We start from the raw sequence: 17,321 nt of genomic DNA, 5'->3' as shown, positions 1-17,321 counted from the left end.
TTGGGTGAGCGTCTGCAATGATTCGTAATGACATGTTATCGCAAGCGTTCAACATGCTCAAATAAAAAGAATGAATGAGGAGGAATTCATATCACTTTTCAATCATTTTTTGAAACAAATTGAGCGAATTGATCGCTAGTAATCTTGAAATTGGTTTTATCACGGTCATTGTCATGTTTCTTATATGTACCTTTCTCATATAAAAGAATTCTGTACGTAAGGTTATCAGAAATACTTTTAAAATGACACCAAAGAGATTAAAAATTCTTTTCGAATTTGTTAATAATATTGTCTTTTAAGAGACACCGTAGACACGTTGCTCGGTTGGGTTTACTGCAATAGTGGCAAATGGAGACCAATATCCGCACTTAGTGGACCTAATGTTATAGTCGTGCATTGACCTTGAACAGAGGGGCCTACCGTGAAAACGTACGGAAAATTCATCCTTTTATATCTCAGCGAGACAATTCCACTGGATACAATAATATGACTCAAAAGTCCTTAGATGTGGTCATCATAACAATCACAATAAAAGATATCTATGAAAAGCAGATTAAAGATATGATGGAAACTCAAATGTGGAACAAAAACGATGTCCCTACGGATGCCGTTTAGTGACATTTACATAATTTGTGTGTAGTAGGTTCCGTAGCTCTTTTGTGGAAAAACTTTGTAATATGCTTAAAGTTGGTAGTTCATCCATGCTTTAGATTAATGAGAGACATAGATCATCACGTTTTATGAGGAGGGAGGCTATTTTAAAAATCTGGGTAATAGGTACTGTAACTCTTTTCTTGGAGAAAGCTTGGAATATGCGGATAAGGAAGAAAGTTTCGAGTTCCTCCCACGCATTAGATAAATGAGGGACCTAGTTTATCTCGCTTTGCGAGGATATCTCATATATTAGGTGTAAGAGAAGCGGTGATTGTAAGGAAGGGAAGGGGAGAATGGGGAGGGGGGTAAATGATGTTACCAGGGGGACCTAATAATTTGTCCTAAATGAGATTTAAAGAAATCATTAATGTAAGTAAATTTCATTACTGCCTGCTCTCGCTGATTTCTTTTAACCCTATAGAGCGGAGTGTGTGAGGTGAAGAAGGGTAGGGCAGGATGGGGAGGGATGATAAATGACGATGTAACCAGGGGGCTGATAATTCGTTCAATAAGAGATTTGAATATATATATATATGTAAGTTTATATCATTACTGCCTGCTCTCACTGATTTCTGTCAACCCTAAGTTACGCTTATCGGAAGACTATACGCCGATAATACAATTCTTTAACAAGGAGATGCTTCTAATTTATTAAACTGTGTAACTTTCACTAAGCTATTTGGAAAAAAATATGCTTTTAAGTTGAAAGACTCAGTAAGGATCAATTAAGTAGAACAAAGATCGTTGCGTGCTGCGTGTAACGATGAAGTTTCCTACATTGGGATGGAAGAGTACCAGCCTACCAGGGAGTGTAAGATTGAGTGGGAAGTTAAATGACGGTGTAACTGAGAAATTAAAAAAATCTTAGTGATAAAATCATTATTGCTTGCTCTTTGCTGATTTAACATTAGAATAAGTGTCTCTAATCATTAGATATTCCTTTAACATACGAGGTTCGGTTGGGGAAGGGGGGGGGGGATACTAGACGGATTGACGGGGAAGAAGATTGGGAGCCAGTGGCGGAGCTAGGGATATTGGTCAGAGGGGCGAGAAAGGTCTGTACGGGCGCTTTCGACTTTATCTAAGCGGAGCGCCACCACAGGTTGGCGCAGAGCGTACAGAAATCTTTTGAGTAAAGATACTCCCTATATCGCCGGAAATGACCCTTTAGGTATAAGTGTCATCGCCAACAAAATGTGACAAATGTCAATAGGTAGATGAGAGCGCAATAAAAAAGTAAATAATCGCGAATAAGTAAAAAGTGGTGAATAGCTGAAAAGGGCGCCAGCTTCCCATTTGAGTCCGCCCCCCCCCCGCCTGACTGCATGGACGCTCCGCCACTGCCTGTTATGACATTAGAAACAAATACTGATATGAGATGAATGTGGTATATACCTACTGACGACTGATAACGGTATTATAGTGCTTGTTCTAGCATTTTGACATCGTATGAATCTAGCAGACAACGTACAGGTACCGTCTGGTACCATTATCCGTTTTGAGTGCTATTTAGGGGTTCTAGGACAAAATCCCCCGGACAAAATCCCCCCAGACAATATCCCCATGACCCATACAAAGCCTGCCTGCAACAACCAGGGATGGCCCAGGTGTGACAGTCAAGGCATGGGACATTGCACTGGTTAGGGTACCGTTCAGGGGATTGGTCAGGGGACTGGTCAGGGTACTAGTGAGGGTACTGGCTAGTGTAACTGTGAGGGCTCCTGTTAGGGTACCTGTGAGGGTACCGGTCAAGGTACTGGTCATGTGACTGGTCAGGGTACCGGTCATCATACTGGTCACTCTACCAGTCCGGGTTCCACTCAGTGTACTGGTTAGGGTACTGGTCAGGATACCAGTCCGGATACTGGTCAGGGGACTGGTCGGGAGATCATTGAGGGTAATTGCGAGGCTACCTGTTAGTGTGGCCATGGGATATAGCTCCATGGTGTGACATTTAAGGGACCGGTCAAGGTACTGGTCAAATTACTGTTTATTGTACCAGTACTAGTAAGGGTACGTGTCAGAGTATGTGTCAGGGTGCCTTTCAGGATACCAGTTGGGATACCGGTCGAGGTACCGGCCGGGGTACAGGTCAGGGAGGGGTACCGGTGGGGTAACTGTCAGGCTCACTATTAAGGTACCGGTCGGGGTATGGTCGGAGTACTGGTCCGGGAACCACTGAGAGTACCACTGAGAGTACCAATGGAAATACTGGTGAGGGTAACGGATGACGGTACTGGATGACGATAGCAGGGACCGGGATGACGCATTTTTGTAAAGAATTGATGGGATTTTTTATAGCTTGGGGAGATTTTGGCTTGGGTGGATTTTGTCTTAGGGGGATTTTGTCCAGGGGGATTTTGTCCTAGGGGGACTTTGTCCGGGGGGATTTTGTCCTGTCACCCTATTTAGGTATTAGTATTGGACCAAAAACAGTATTAATGTCGGCACGAAACAAACGTTAAAGAAAGCTCAAATGTTGTTTGTCCATCTCTAACATCCCTGGTGGAACCATGGAAATATTTGAAAATTGTCAGCACTGTGGCAAGTCCCCAGACATTTTGATATGTTACCATTATAGTTAACAAATTGGGTAAAGCCTGTTCAGGGAATGATGATAAGCAGCCCCTCCACTTTTATGTTTTTGACAAAATACTATACACTCAAAGCCAGATTTTTAAAGCAAAAAAATTATGGCTCAGGAACTAATGGTATACTGGCAGTTTTGAACTAAAATTGACAGTGAATAATACATGAATTGCATCAGAACATAATTTAAGTAATGTATAAATGAATGTGCAGTTGCAACTGTTCACTGTATGTTTATTTTTTTTCACTCCTCCGAGGAATACTGCTACAAACAGTCAAACAACAAACAATTTTCAATTGATCAGGAATACATCAGAAAGTGTCCCTTTCTGTACACTACTGTAGAGTATACTGTGTTGCTGACTCAAAACGTAAACAGAGATAGAGGCAGTGAATGTGATTGCTTAAAATTCATCAAAAATTGTTGAAGATTTGTTTTTTTTTAAACTTCTACCCAGAAATCTGGCTTCTTACCAAACACATACAGTAGTGGAGATTAGCATGATATTAAAAGACGAGACACAATAAAAATTGTACAATCATATTCAAGCAGTTGATTGTATTTTCAATCCCAGTTTATATTTTCCACAAGATTTATTTCACATAAACCAGGATACTTGCACTATTTCATGACCTCAATTTACTGACCTCTCTCATACATGAGAAACATTTTGGGAACTAACTTATACCTCAAGTATTTATCTAGACTTACCAGTATAGGCTGTATCTAATACCGTAACCAATGCAAATTACCACAATATCATGGAGTTTCCATGCTTGGAGGGACAAAATCATACACAATACCCCTGGATTGCACAATTTCATACCTATAGTTACAAATGTTGTGGTTTTACAGTATGTTTCATTGGGCTGCACTAGGTTTCCATGACATTGGTGCTAGTTGCATGTGCCTTTGCTGTATTCACTCCCCTCAATTTTGAGGGAAAAAATTTAATTTTGTTAAAAGAATAAACTGGTTCTTGGTGTAATAAAAGACCACAAGCTTTCAGTAATTAAGTCAGGCCTAACATTGTAAACTTTTCCCATAGCATAACCCCTGAACCCCACTTGTAGAATTGTGAAACTGTGGTTCAGAAACAATGCAGTGTACCCCTGGAGATTTTGTGGGATAAAAGTTTGATAGATTTTTATAATAGTAATCTGCTTAACAAATACCCTTAGTCCTGCACAAGTATCTGTGTGGTGGTTGTTTAAAATTACTGTACTATGGCTTGCTGATCTTGCTTGGAATACAAAATTAAAACATCTTAAATCATGAGAAATGCATTTAAGAACAGTTAAAGCAAGGTAAGGCAGCAAAATATCCAGTAACCTCAACACTTAAGCATCGGGACCACTTCAGTTGTATAACAAGTTCCATGTTCTTGACAAGCAGCTGCAAATGTTCCCTAATACTTACAAAAACATGTAGTGCCACAATGTCACCAAACTAAAATATTTCAAGAAGTACATTGCAAAAGAATGAGTCCATTTATACAGTTAAATATGTAGAAGACTTCCCATGAAGACTGGTCTGCATTCTCTTGGTTCTGTCTGCTTGAAGCTTATAATATTAATTTCCTCTATCTTTTATATGGTGTAACAGTGTAACATATCCTGGAACTAGTTAGTTTTCTGTTACTGCTCTGCATTTATGTGAAGCAAATACTACATTACTGTGCCAATCCAACAACTATTCCCAGCAACTTCCTAACTCCATTGAAAGATGTGCTGTGTCCCAGAGGATATACATGAGATGTGTGAATCTACTTCGCGATTTACAGGACATACTTTTGCTTTGCTTGGCATCGGCTTCTATGCAAGCTTTTAATTGATAAGCCCAACAAGGAGCTACTGTATACCACTATGTACAGCATGATGAAAAGCTTGGTTGATGATTGTATTCACCCCACTGTAAACTGTGTGATAATCTTGCCTGGCATTTCTAATTAGAGCATATCCTTTGCTGTATTAGCCTGTAGATCTATCCATCTGTTGGTACAAAAAGAAAAGCTTTCTCTTAAAGATATGCTGATTTGGTCCCAATTATAGCACGCGCAATATAGCTTGGAATGTTTTGCGATTACCGATTAGACCTCACATGACCTCACACTCTACAAATGATGAAAACAATGAACTGCTTTACAAAACTAAATCTCCTTTAATCATCTCACAACCTTTCATATATACTATTTTCACTGTAAATTTCAATTCGTTTATCCATCCCATTTTGGGCCCATTAATTCTTGATTCATCTTGCCTTGTATACAACATTACACATTTTATTTATGCAGCCATGCATTCAATTGGAGCTGAAACAGCTCCCTACCATAGCAAGTGCTTTTAAAAGTTGCAAGTCATTCAAGCTTTACCAATTGTAAAGATTTCAAAATTTAAATATACATGTACATTTTATGTGGACCTAGCCTGACAATTTGGTGTTGTCTTGCATTGACCTTTAAGATTAAAAACCAGAGAGTGGATATAGCTCTAGTGTAGTTAAATACTATGGACATAGAGGAAAAGATACCACCACATTAACCAGATCATACAAAAGTTTTCATCCCTTCTGATTGTTTCTTTCTTCATTCCATAACTTTGGAATAAATTACCTCAGATGTTACTCGTATTTGAGATAATAGAGTCCTATGGAGTCAAGTTTATGCGATGTCAAACCTACAGAATATTAACTTACTTTTTGGTTAATTCAGAAAATATCTTCCATTTTGCTGTCAATGATGCAGTAGGTCACCACATCAGTTTGTCCCAGACGGCATCTGTGCTCTAGCTATGATTGCTACCGTTCCAACATTGACTTTTTCACTGCATGGCAGCTTCATCGTACAGTGTTATTCCCTTGGATAGTGGGATGTTGTCATTCATCTTGAGATTGAGAATGTTGATCATCAAATTTGTCTGAGAAAACATTAACAGTGCCAATCAAATAAATATCAAATGGTCAGAGTGTAGATGTGCATTATTTCAATTTTTATTGTACACTTCTCTCCAATATATTTTGGGCCAATACAGAGCTCAGATCTTTAACACTGAATATTGCACATTTAGTCAACTTGGTATTACTTATGGATCTAAATAGATTTAACAAAATGACTTACAGTATATGCAAGGGAAGGGATAGAAGGCTTTATCAAATTTTTGTGTTATATAGATATTTGGAGGATGTTAACTTTTAATTAGGTGCACTCAGCTTTTGTAATAGTTACATTATGGAAATGTACTGACTCAATAACCTTTTGGATGCATGGCATTGTTATTTTGTACAAATTTTGGCTAGTTATAAATAAGACACTTGAAACACAATGCATCACTTGAGAGACTTAGATTAAAGGTATTCTGCATTGGCCCAAATTTGATGCTGGATTTTCTAGTAATATATCCTTTAACTGTTTTTATTGATACCCTCACTGGGATATTCAGACATCTTACAGTACAGTGGTGTTTAGAATGTCTGAGAATATTTTGGAGAGTAAAGACTTCCAAGAACTTTTTGAAAAGTTCTAACAATTATAGCATCTCTTATTCAATACAGGCTACTTGTAAGTTACATTTGCATGGTGACGTCAGTCTCTAATAATCTAGGCATAGCTACTGTACAGTATAGTAAAGGCTTCATAATTGACGCACCCCCGTAATTGACGCACCTTAAATTATTACTAGCAACGATACAGCAGGCCACCTAAACTTTTTTGCAGTCAAACAGAATTACATATTTCATGAGTTTGAATCCATTTGAGGTATTTGCTGACCAAATTGTGGTATTTTTCAAGCTTTTAACACCCTCCCCCCCAGTTTTGCACGTTTTTTGGCCATTTGGAAATCTTACACCCTTAAAATACCCAACATTACCTCAATATGAAAACACTACTCTCTGGGACATGACCTGTCAAAGCTTAGTGGCTCAGAGCATAGCAAACAGCATCTAAAGTCAATGGATGTATACTAAGGCCTACACTACAGTTAGCTTATCGACGAATGTGTCAATTTAGGGGTATGAAAGAACTTGACACGGCAGACATTTTGTGGTCAAATTCTGCTCAATTGTACGGTGCATAAGCACAGAACCTTAAATATTTTGAGATCAGAACATTTCTGAGGAACTACACATATGAAAAACACATACAGTTGAGTAATTTGGATTTTTCATTGATAGATATCATTGATCAAATCCTTAAGTGCGTCAATTATAAGCCCACCATGCTACAGTATCTGGTCATGATTAGGGCAATGTACAGTAACATAATTGTCCAGCAAAATCTAAGGCCATATATGATACATACATGCACAGTAGGCTAAGAAGTTAAGCTGACCTACTTGAAATCTAATTTCTCTGGCAGTTGGTATTAATTTGTAGATCAAACTACAGACCAGTTTACCCTTGACTCAATGCTAAGGTATTGTTAGGACTTGGACTATGGCCCTAGGCTACAGCCGAACGTAGGCTAGGCCTTACAAGTTTTAGGCTAGAAGCTAGTCTAGACTATTGAAATATGGGTATGAACAAATAACGTGAAGGTGTATGCAACAACCTTATAATATCAACGTTATTAATATCACCAAACTTTATTGACTAATCTCATGGACCTTACCTGAAGTTGTTGGTGAGACGTTTTCGTGTTAACGGTACTTTTTTAAGAAAAAGTCAACAAGGAAAGAACCTGGGCACGAAAACCAAACTACCCGGCGAACGACTGACCCGATCTCAAGCCCAGTGGCCTTGCATCGAGAGGGAACAGATACTACACATCATCTAATATTAGCCGAAACTGTTATTGGGTTGCAAGCAATGCAGCCTACGGGTATGCGTTAGCCCTGGCGTATACAGTGTACACAGCGAAGAGCGTATACACTGAATACAGGCTACTGCCGCTGTCAAGAAAACTACGGATGCCTGTACGTCAGGTCAACTTATATACCAACTGGGGGATATACTTTGAGAGCAAGACTTAGGTTTACCGTAAGGGTTTGACCAATTGGATTTTTCCTTGCCAAATGACCCAAAAAGTAGGTAGCAACTTATAACGACTGATATGCAGTCCTAGTACCATAAGGTATACTGATGTAAAATTTCAAGTTGATCCAATCATTTCACCTCAGGTAAACCTAAGCACCAACTTGGAGAAGTAAACGTAAATACCAATCCAGTGCTATATATATATATATATATATATATATATATATATATATATATATATATAGTAAATCAATAAAGAATAACACACCAGAAAAATTCCGCTTCACGACCTGTATAACTAAATAACTGTCAGTTATTCAAAGCCAATTTATACGCGTTAACACACCAGTAGAATCACTGTTGTCGACTTGTACGGACTTCGGTTCATCACACAAAGATCCTGGGTTCGATTCCTACCTTCGCCTGATCAGTCCCAAAAGGACGAAACCGGTCGTGAAGTGGAATTTTTCTGGTGTGTTATTATTGATTTACTATATATATTTGTCATACCACTTGCAACACATTCAATTCTTATATATATATAATATATATATATATATATATATATATATATATATATATATATATATATACATATATATATATGTATATATATATATAATATATATATATATATATACGTATCTGATATATATATATATATATATATATATATATATACATATATATATATACATATATATATATATATACATATATATATATACATATATATATATATATAAATGTTACCCTATGTTTTGTGAGTAGTTCGACGCCAACCCTGATAATGACTTCATATAAATATGTAAGTATTTGAAATGTGTGTGTATATGTCCTAGAAACCAAGAATCGTTAAAAATCAACTTGCAATTGTCCATTTCCAACCAACTAATAATACTTGGGGGTGGGGGTTGGGAGGGTGAGGGTTGACTACGAGGGATGCAACAAATTAGGGAAAAATGCAAAAGTTTACTTTGATGTATTCTTTTATTCTTTTGTGAGACTCATGCAATAATAAATTTTCAAACTATCAAACAACAGTAAGCTGGTTAATATTAATAATTTGATATCAATTTCAATTAATATCTGCTCATTCCCTTAGAAAATTAATTATTTAGTCGAATCGTCCCGTTTGTAATTTTTGTTGCTTTTCTTCTTCTTTCTTGTCTATGGCACGTCCAGCTGTCCGACGCTCGAAGATCTGTATGGATATTTTCTTATTTCTAAGTAAAACCTGCTCTTTTTGGCAATGTGTTATTTATACAGTGTTTTGTCTACACCGGCCGTATTTTCATATCTGTGTATTGCAGGCTACATCCGTAACCGTTCAAACTATAACCATACCAGAACATGTACGTTCCTCCAGTAGAGCCGTCGTAGTCTCCGTTGAGGTGAGAATAACCACAGTAACTACAGTAACTGCCATCAGGGTAATAACGGCAATAGTAACGGCAATAACTAACATTATAATAATAATAATAACGGTACCACCAGGCTCCTCTGTGTCCCTCCGCACAGTCGTAACTACTCGATCCGTCGTTGTCCTGGTCTTTTGTACTGAATTGTCTATTGTTGTTAAAAGACAAACCATCATAACCTGCAAAAAACGAGAAAGACTAAGTAAATCGATAAATTATAAACTTTGAACGAATCCAACATCAGATACAAGGTAGAGGGCAATGCGTTTTTGTCCTACCAAGTTGAAAACGTCCGTTCCGCCTATGTTTTGCATTTTTTGTTAAATAATCAAGATAAATAAGTTGGTATTCTGCCTTTGCAAGGGCGTTGTTATACTTTTTCTTTCTTGGTTCCGTTTAAAATGCAGTGCCACAATAGGAGTCATATACAGATGGGGAAACTATTTTAACCAAATACTACGTTTGAGTTACAAGAGTCGCTAATATCGCTTTTTATTTTATATTTTTTTATCGGCATTTAACACTACTATTCATTTATTTATTTTATTGTTATATTTAAGTTCACAACTTAGCTTCCTAACACTGTCAAAACTTGAGTTATAAATTTCTTGTTTGTGTCGGTGTTAAATGTTGTAAATTGTTGAATAATATTATGTTTAATTTAATTTGCATAACCAACTTTTCATTTATCCCCTTATTCAACCAAGTGCTTATTTTTGCTTGTACCACATAGGCTAACTTAGGCTCTCTTCGAACTTGGATAAGGAGGATGTGAGGGGGGGGGGGGGGCTGTGTGATGTAGCTTTGTATGTCATTCAAGTTAGGAAAACAAGGGTATCATTGAAAGATCTAGTCCTGAGGAATCTTACATGTTATTATTACATTCAAAGTAATAATTGCATTTTGCTTAAAAAGCCACCTACCCATAAAACAAAATTAAATAGACGGCGTAAGTCTTTCTATCAATATTGTGGTTGTAATATAACATCTGGCCGGCTCCAAGTTCCTGTTTTACTGTTTACATGGTATACAGGGTGTTATTGCCATCGATTGTTCAATTCTTTACCCTATATCTATAGCACTTTGTAATCTTTGTATCTTTCAACCTGAGCTCATACGTTGGACTATAAACGTAAATTGAAATTTACACTATACACAAATTATGAAATAAATACGTTTAAATGAACAATAGAAGCGACATTGTGTAAAGAGAATTCACTATTAATTTAGTATCTAATATTTTAGGTTTCGACAAAGTAACCAAAATTCGATGTATAACATTTATGGAAATTTTGAATGATATTGAGGATCGGCATTTTATTATTTAGTTCTTCTCGACATGTACAATCTAGTCGCGTACGTATTACTTCTTCGAAAAGACTGATTGATTGATTAAAATTTCTCGAATCTATACAGACGAATATTTAAAAATACAACATTTCTGATTTCTCTGTTTCAATGTTCTATGAATGATAAACCCTAGATGATTTTATATATAACAAGATTATATTAACATAGCGCCTCAACGTTTGCACATATGAAAATAATCGAACGTACATACCACTTGAAGTCTCACCATACAGTAACGAAAAGAGACATGTGACTACTCACCTGTATTTCCACTGTGTGATCCGACTGATAGTCGATACTTGTCTGCCTCGTTATTAATTCTAAAAGTCGAATAGACGGCGTATTTCGATGATGAGCCGGAGTCCCGTAGATCAATACGAAGCTGGTACGTTTTCTGGTTGGTCAGAGAGTGAATATATTTGTTACCTAGCCAGTGGTCATGATTTTTTGTACCAAAACCGTCCTTGTAGTCCGACCAACCACGATAAAAGTCAACGGAGGCACTCGAACGTCGCTGAAAAACCTATGAAATGAAGAAAACAAGGTAATCCAACTATATAATATACTAATCCTTAAGTACATGACATCCAAAGCTGTAAAATAGTTAACAAAGATATGGATATTGTAAAAGGGATATAAATAGCAAGAGTATTTTATTTCTTGATTTTTTCTCTACTGAAATGGTCAAGTTCATGTCAACGAGATCTGTAGTGCATCATTTTGAGGAAAGGAAAGTATAATGTAAGGAAGTTAAGAATATAATCCTTAACTGTTTGCGTTACTCACAGTCCATCCTCCTCCGTTACTTTCCATCTCACAATAAACCTGAATGCCGCTTGACCAACCATCAGGGTAAATGGTGTAAACACCATCACTGCGTGTACCGGAAACATAAAGATCATAGCAATCTTGTGCACGTCTTGTGCACGTCACTCCGTCCCCTTGGTAGTTTGGATTGCAGTAACATTTACGGACACCGTTCCTCGTATCACAGGTTGCGTAACTGCTACACTGGTAACTCTCATCTACAAGCCGGTTGTTCCTACAAGTTGATTTACGTGTACATCCTGCATTGATGTAGAAGTGGCCCTTCTAATTTATGATATTCAGCGAAAAGAAAAACAACAAATGAAAGAAGAATTATGAATTTGCAGTTGTCACAGTAAAATGAACAGGATTTCAACGGTGGGTGGTCAATGATAAATCCCCTAGAATGATCTAGGTATGGGTAGGAACCTTTATGAAAGATTTATGAGGTATTTGAAGCCACTTCCGAAGTTGGGGGCGAAGTGTTCCGCCATAAGAAAAATAGTGGAAATATTGCATTGGACCGCTAATTGCGACTATACTTTAAGCTTACAAATAGTTCTAACCGCAAGACTGTGCAAAAGGATTCATGGATTTTTGTGCCAGGATTATTAGAGTACGACAACCGTAGGAGTGGTCTCGTGATTTCCGAATAAACGTAATTCATCCCGAAACTGACAGTTTTGACTAGACTGGCGACAAAACATGGGTCACTGGCCGCAGCCCAACCATGATGTGCCCGCCACTTGGTTATCTGATAATGTGATGTGATTATCGACAAGTATGAGTAGAAAAGGCTTCCTACTAATTATATGAACAATGATTAAGACCAAAGCATTATAAAAATGACCTGAAAGAAGCGTACTGACCCCTAATACACTTCCCTTTTCAGCAACAAAGCAGTAATGACGACACGTCACTCCGTCCCCTTGGTAGTTTGTATTGCAGTAACATTTACGGACACCGCTCCTCTCAGCACAGGTTGCGTAACTACTACACTGGTAATTCTCATCTACAAGCCGGTTGTTCCTACAAGTTGATTTACGTGTACATCCTGAATTGATGTAGAAGTGGCCCTCCTAATTTTTATATTCAGCGAAAGGAAAAACAACAAATAATAAATGAATTATAAATTTGCAGTTGTCACAGTGAAATTTACAGGATTTCAACGGTGGATGGTCAATGATAAATCCCCTAGAATGATCTAGGTATGGGTAGGAACCTTTATGAAAGATTTATGAGGTATTTGAAGCCACTTCCCAAGTTGGGGCGATGTTTTCCGCCATAAGAAAAATAGTGGAAATATTGCATTGGACCGCTAATTGCGACTATACTTTAGGCTTACAAATAGTTCTAACCGCAAGACTGTGCAAAAAGGATCCATGGATTTTTGGGTCAGAATTATTAGAGGGCGACATCCGTAGGAGTGGTCTCGTGATTCCCGAATAAACGTAATACATCCCGAAACTGACAGCTTTGACTAGACTGGCGATAAAACATGGGTCACTGGCCGCAGCCCAACCATGATGTGCCCGCCCCTTGGTTATCTGATAATGTGATGTGTTTATCAACAAGTATGAGTAGAAAAGGTTTCTTCCTAATTATATGGACAATGATTAAAACCAAAGCATTATTAAGATGACCTAAAGAACCGTACTGACCCCTAATACACTTCCCTTTTCAGCAACAAAGCAGTAATGACGACACGTCACTCCGTCCCCTTGGTAGTTTGTATTGCAGTAACATTTACGGACACCGCTCCTCACAGCACAGGTTGCGTAACTACTACACTGGTAATTCTCATCTACAAGCCGGTTGTTCCTACAAGTTGATTTACGAGTACATCCTGAATTGATGTAGAAGTGGCCCTCCTAATTTAAGATATTCAGCGAAAAGAAAGCAACAAATAATAAATGAATTATGAATTTGCAGTTGTCACAGTAAAATGAACAGGATTTCAATGGTGGGTGGCCAATGATAAATCCCCTCAAAAGATCTAGGTATGGGTAGGAACCTTTATGAAAGATTTATGAGGTATTTGAAGCCACTTCCTAAGTTTGAGGCGAAGTGTTCCGCCATAAGAAAAGTAGTGGAAATATTGCAGTGGACAGCTAATTGCGACTATACTTTAGGCCTACAAATAGTTCTCACCGCGAGACTGTGCAAAAAGGATCCATTGATTTTTGTGTCAGAATTATTAGAGGGCGGTATCCGTAGGAGTGGTCTCGTGATTCCCGACTGAACGTAATACATCCCTAAACTGACAGTTTTGACTAGACTGGCGACAAAACATGGGTCACTGGCCGCAGCCCAACCATGATGTGCCCGCCACTTGGTTATCTGATAATGTGATGTGATTATCGACAAGTATGAGTAGAAAAGGCTTCCTACTAATTACATGAACAATGATTAAGACCAAAGCATTATAAAAATGACCTGAAAGAAGCGTACTGACCCCTAATACACTTCCCTTTTCAGCAACAAAGCAGTAATGACGACATGTCACTCCGTCCCCTTGGTAGTTTGTATTGCAGTAACATTTACGGACACCGCTCCTCACAGCACAGGTTGCGTAACTACTACACTGGTAATTCTCATCTACAAGCCGGTTGTTCCTACAAGTTGATTTACGAGTACATCCTGAATTGATGTAGAAGTGGCCCTCCTAATTTAAGATATTCAGCGAAAAGAAAGCAACAAATAATAAATGAATTATGAATTTGCAGTTGTCACAGTAAAATGAACAGGATTTCAATGGTGGGTGGCCAATGATAAATCCCCTCAAAAGATCTAGGTATGGGTAGGAACCTTTATGAAAGATTTATGAGGTATTTGAAGCCACTTCCTAAGTTTGAGGCGAAGTGTTCCGCCATAAGAAAAGTAGTGGAAATATTGCAGTGGACAGCTAATTGCGACTATACTTTAGGCCTACAAATAGTTCTCACCGCGAGACTGTGCAAAAAGGATCCATTGATTTTTGTGTCAGAATTATTAGAGGGCGGTATCCGTAGGAGTGGTCTCGTGATTCCCGACTGAACGTAATACATCCCTAAACTGACAGTTTTGACTAGACTGGCGACAAAACATGGGTCACTGGCCGCAGCCCAACCATGATGTGCCCGCCACTTGGTTATCTGATAATGTGATGTGATTATCGACAAGTATGAGTAGAAAAGGCTTCCTACTAATTATATGAACAATGATTAAGACCAAAGCATTATAAAAATGACCTGAAAGAAGCGTACTGACCCCTAATACACTTCCCTTTTCAGCAACAAAGCAGTAATGACGACATGTCACTCCGTCCCCTTGGTAGTTTGTATTGCAGTAACATTTACGGACACCGCTCCTCACAGCACAGGTTGCGTAACTACTACACTGGTAATTCTCATCTACAAGCCGGTTGTTCCTACAAGTTGATTTACGAGTACATCCTGAATTGATGTAGAAGTGGCCCTCCTAATTTAAGATATTCAGCGAAAAGAAAGCAACAAATAATAAATGATTTATGAATTTGCAGTTGTCACAGTAAAATGAACAGGATTTCAACGGTGGGTGGCCAATGATAAATCCCCTCAAAAGATCTAGGTATGGGTAGGAACCTTTATGAAAGATTTATGAGGTATTTGAAGCCACTTCCTAAGTTTGAGGCGAAGTGTTCCGCCATAAGAAAAGTAGTGGAAATATTGCAGTGGACAGCTAATTGCGACTATACTTTAGGCCTACAAATAGTTCTCACCGCGAGACTGTGTAAAAAGGATCCATTGATTTTTGTGTCAGAATTATTAGAGGGCGACATCCGTAGGAGTGGTCTCGTGATTCCCGACTGAACGTAATACATCCCGAAACTGACAGTTTTGACTAAAGTGGCGACAAAACATGGGTCACTGGCCGCAGCCCAACTATGATGTGCCCGCCACTTGGTTATCTGATAATGTGATGTGATTATCAACAAGTATGAGTATAAAAGGTTTCTTCCTAATTATATGGACAATGATTAAAACCAAAGCATTATAAAGATGACCTAAAGAACCGTACTGACCCCTAATACACTTCCCTTTTCAGCAACAAAGCAGTAATGACGACACGTCACTCCGTCCCCTTGGTAGTTTGTATTGCAGTAACATTTACGGACACCTCTCCTCTCAGCACAGGTTGCGTAACTACTACACTGGTAATTCTCACCTACAAGCCGGTTGTTCCTACAAGTTGATTTACGAGTACATCTTGAATTGATGTAGAAGTGGCCCTCCTAATTTAAGATATTCAGCGAAAAGAAAGCAACAAATAATAAATGAATTATGAATTTGCAGTTGTCACAGTAAAATGAACAGGATTTCAATGGTGGGTGGCCAATGATAAATCCCCTCAAAAGATCTAGGTATGGGTAGGAACCTTTATGAAAGATTTATGAGGTATTTGAAGCCACTTCCTAAGTTTGAGGCGAAGTGTTCCGCCATAAGAAAAGTAGTGGAAATATTGCAGTGGACAGCTAATTGCGACTATACTTTAGGCCTACAAATAGTTCTAACCGCGGGACTGTGCAAAAAGGATCCATTGATTTTTGTGTCAGAATTATTAGAGGGCGACATCCGTAGGATTGGTCTCGTGATTCCCGACTAAACGTAATACATCCCTAAATTGACAGTTTTGACTAGACTGGCGACAAAACATGGGTCACTGGCCGCAGCCAAACCATGATGTGCTTGCCCTTGGTTATCTGATAATGTGATGTGATTATCGACAAGTATGAGTAGAAAAGGTTTCTTTCCAATTATATGGACAATGATTAAAACCAAAGCATTATAAAAATGATAAAGAACAATGCATCATAAAAATGACCTGAAAGAACCGTACTGACCCGTAATACACTTCCTATGTCATCAACGAAGCACTTGTGGCGGCACGTCACTCCGTCCCCTTGGTAATCTGGATTGCAATAACATTTACGGACACCGTTCCTCTCAGCACAGGTTGCGTGATCACTACACTGGTAACTCTCATCTACAAGCCGGTTGTTCCTACAAGTTGATCTTAGTGTACATCTTGAATTGATGTAAAAGTGGCCCTCCTGATTTAAGATATTCAGCCAAAAGTGAAACAACCACTATTAAATGAATTATGAATTTGCGGTTGTCACAGTCAAATGTACAGGGTTTCAACGGTGGGTGGTCAATGCAAAGTTCCTTTCGAATAATCTAAGTTTGAGTATCAACCTTTATGAAAGTTAAATGATGTATTTGAAGCCAACACCGAAGTAGGAGGCAAAGGGATCCGCCCTCAAACAAAGTGTCTGCAAATATTGCTTTCGACGGCTTTCCGTGACTATAAATAAGACCTGAAAATAGTTCTAACCCGCAAGACTATGAAAAATGTATCAATGGATCTTTTTGTCAGGCTTATCAGTGGATAAACCCTCGTAAGAGTGATCTCGTGATTCTCGAATAAACGTAATAAACCCCTTGACTGACATTTTGACTGGACCGAAGAGAAAGAAAAATGTGTCAATGGCCCCCGCCAAACCATGA

General features: G+C 38.3%; 1 protein-coding gene and 1 long non-coding RNA gene across 8 annotated transcripts in view; both read right to left on the bottom strand.

Annotated features, from left to right (window-relative positions):
- Positions 1-17,321, bottom strand: part of LOC139973165 (zonadhesin-like) — an 83,300-nt gene that overhangs the window by 45,030 nt on the left and 20,949 nt on the right. For 4 of the 6 annotated variants that reach the window (XM_071979641.1, XM_071979644.1, XM_071979645.1 and 1 more), the window contains 8 exons: positions 16,655-16,864; positions 15,836-16,045; positions 15,043-15,252; positions 14,249-14,458; positions 13,455-13,664; positions 12,663-12,872; positions 11,773-12,078; positions 11,248-11,509 (listed from right to left, as the gene is read on the bottom strand). In XM_071979641.1, coding sequence (XP_071835742.1) covers positions 11,248-11,509; positions 11,773-12,078; positions 12,663-12,872; positions 13,455-13,664; positions 14,249-14,458; positions 15,043-15,252; positions 15,836-16,045; positions 16,655-16,864 — 1,828 coding nt within the window. Of the gene's footprint in view, positions 1-9,196; positions 9,816-11,247; positions 11,510-11,772; positions 12,079-12,662; positions 12,873-13,454; positions 13,665-14,248; positions 14,459-15,042; positions 15,253-15,835; positions 16,046-16,654; positions 16,865-17,321 lie in introns of those variants that run through there. The other 2 variants (XM_071979642.1, XM_071979646.1) reach the window with 2 other exon arrangements.
- Positions 3,788-8,015, bottom strand: LOC139974019 (uncharacterized). 2 transcript variants are annotated; one of them, XR_011795368.1, is made up of 3 exons: positions 7,851-8,007; positions 5,939-6,159; positions 3,788-5,235 (listed from the first exon to the last, which is right to left on the bottom strand). It is a non-coding gene; the product is annotated as an uncharacterized lncRNA (long non-coding RNA). The 2 variants fall into 2 exon arrangements; XR_011795367.1 differs by having other exon boundaries at positions 5,939-8,015.

This window comes from Apostichopus japonicus, chromosome 9, assembly GCF_037975245.1.
Source record: "Apostichopus japonicus isolate 1M-3 chromosome 9, ASM3797524v1, whole genome shotgun sequence".
In the NCBI taxonomy this organism is placed as follows: Eukaryota; Metazoa; Echinodermata; class Holothuroidea; order Aspidochirotida; family Stichopodidae; genus Apostichopus; species Apostichopus japonicus.
Note: the sequence above shows the minus strand (reverse complement) of the source record. Positions and strands in the feature narration are given on the sequence as shown.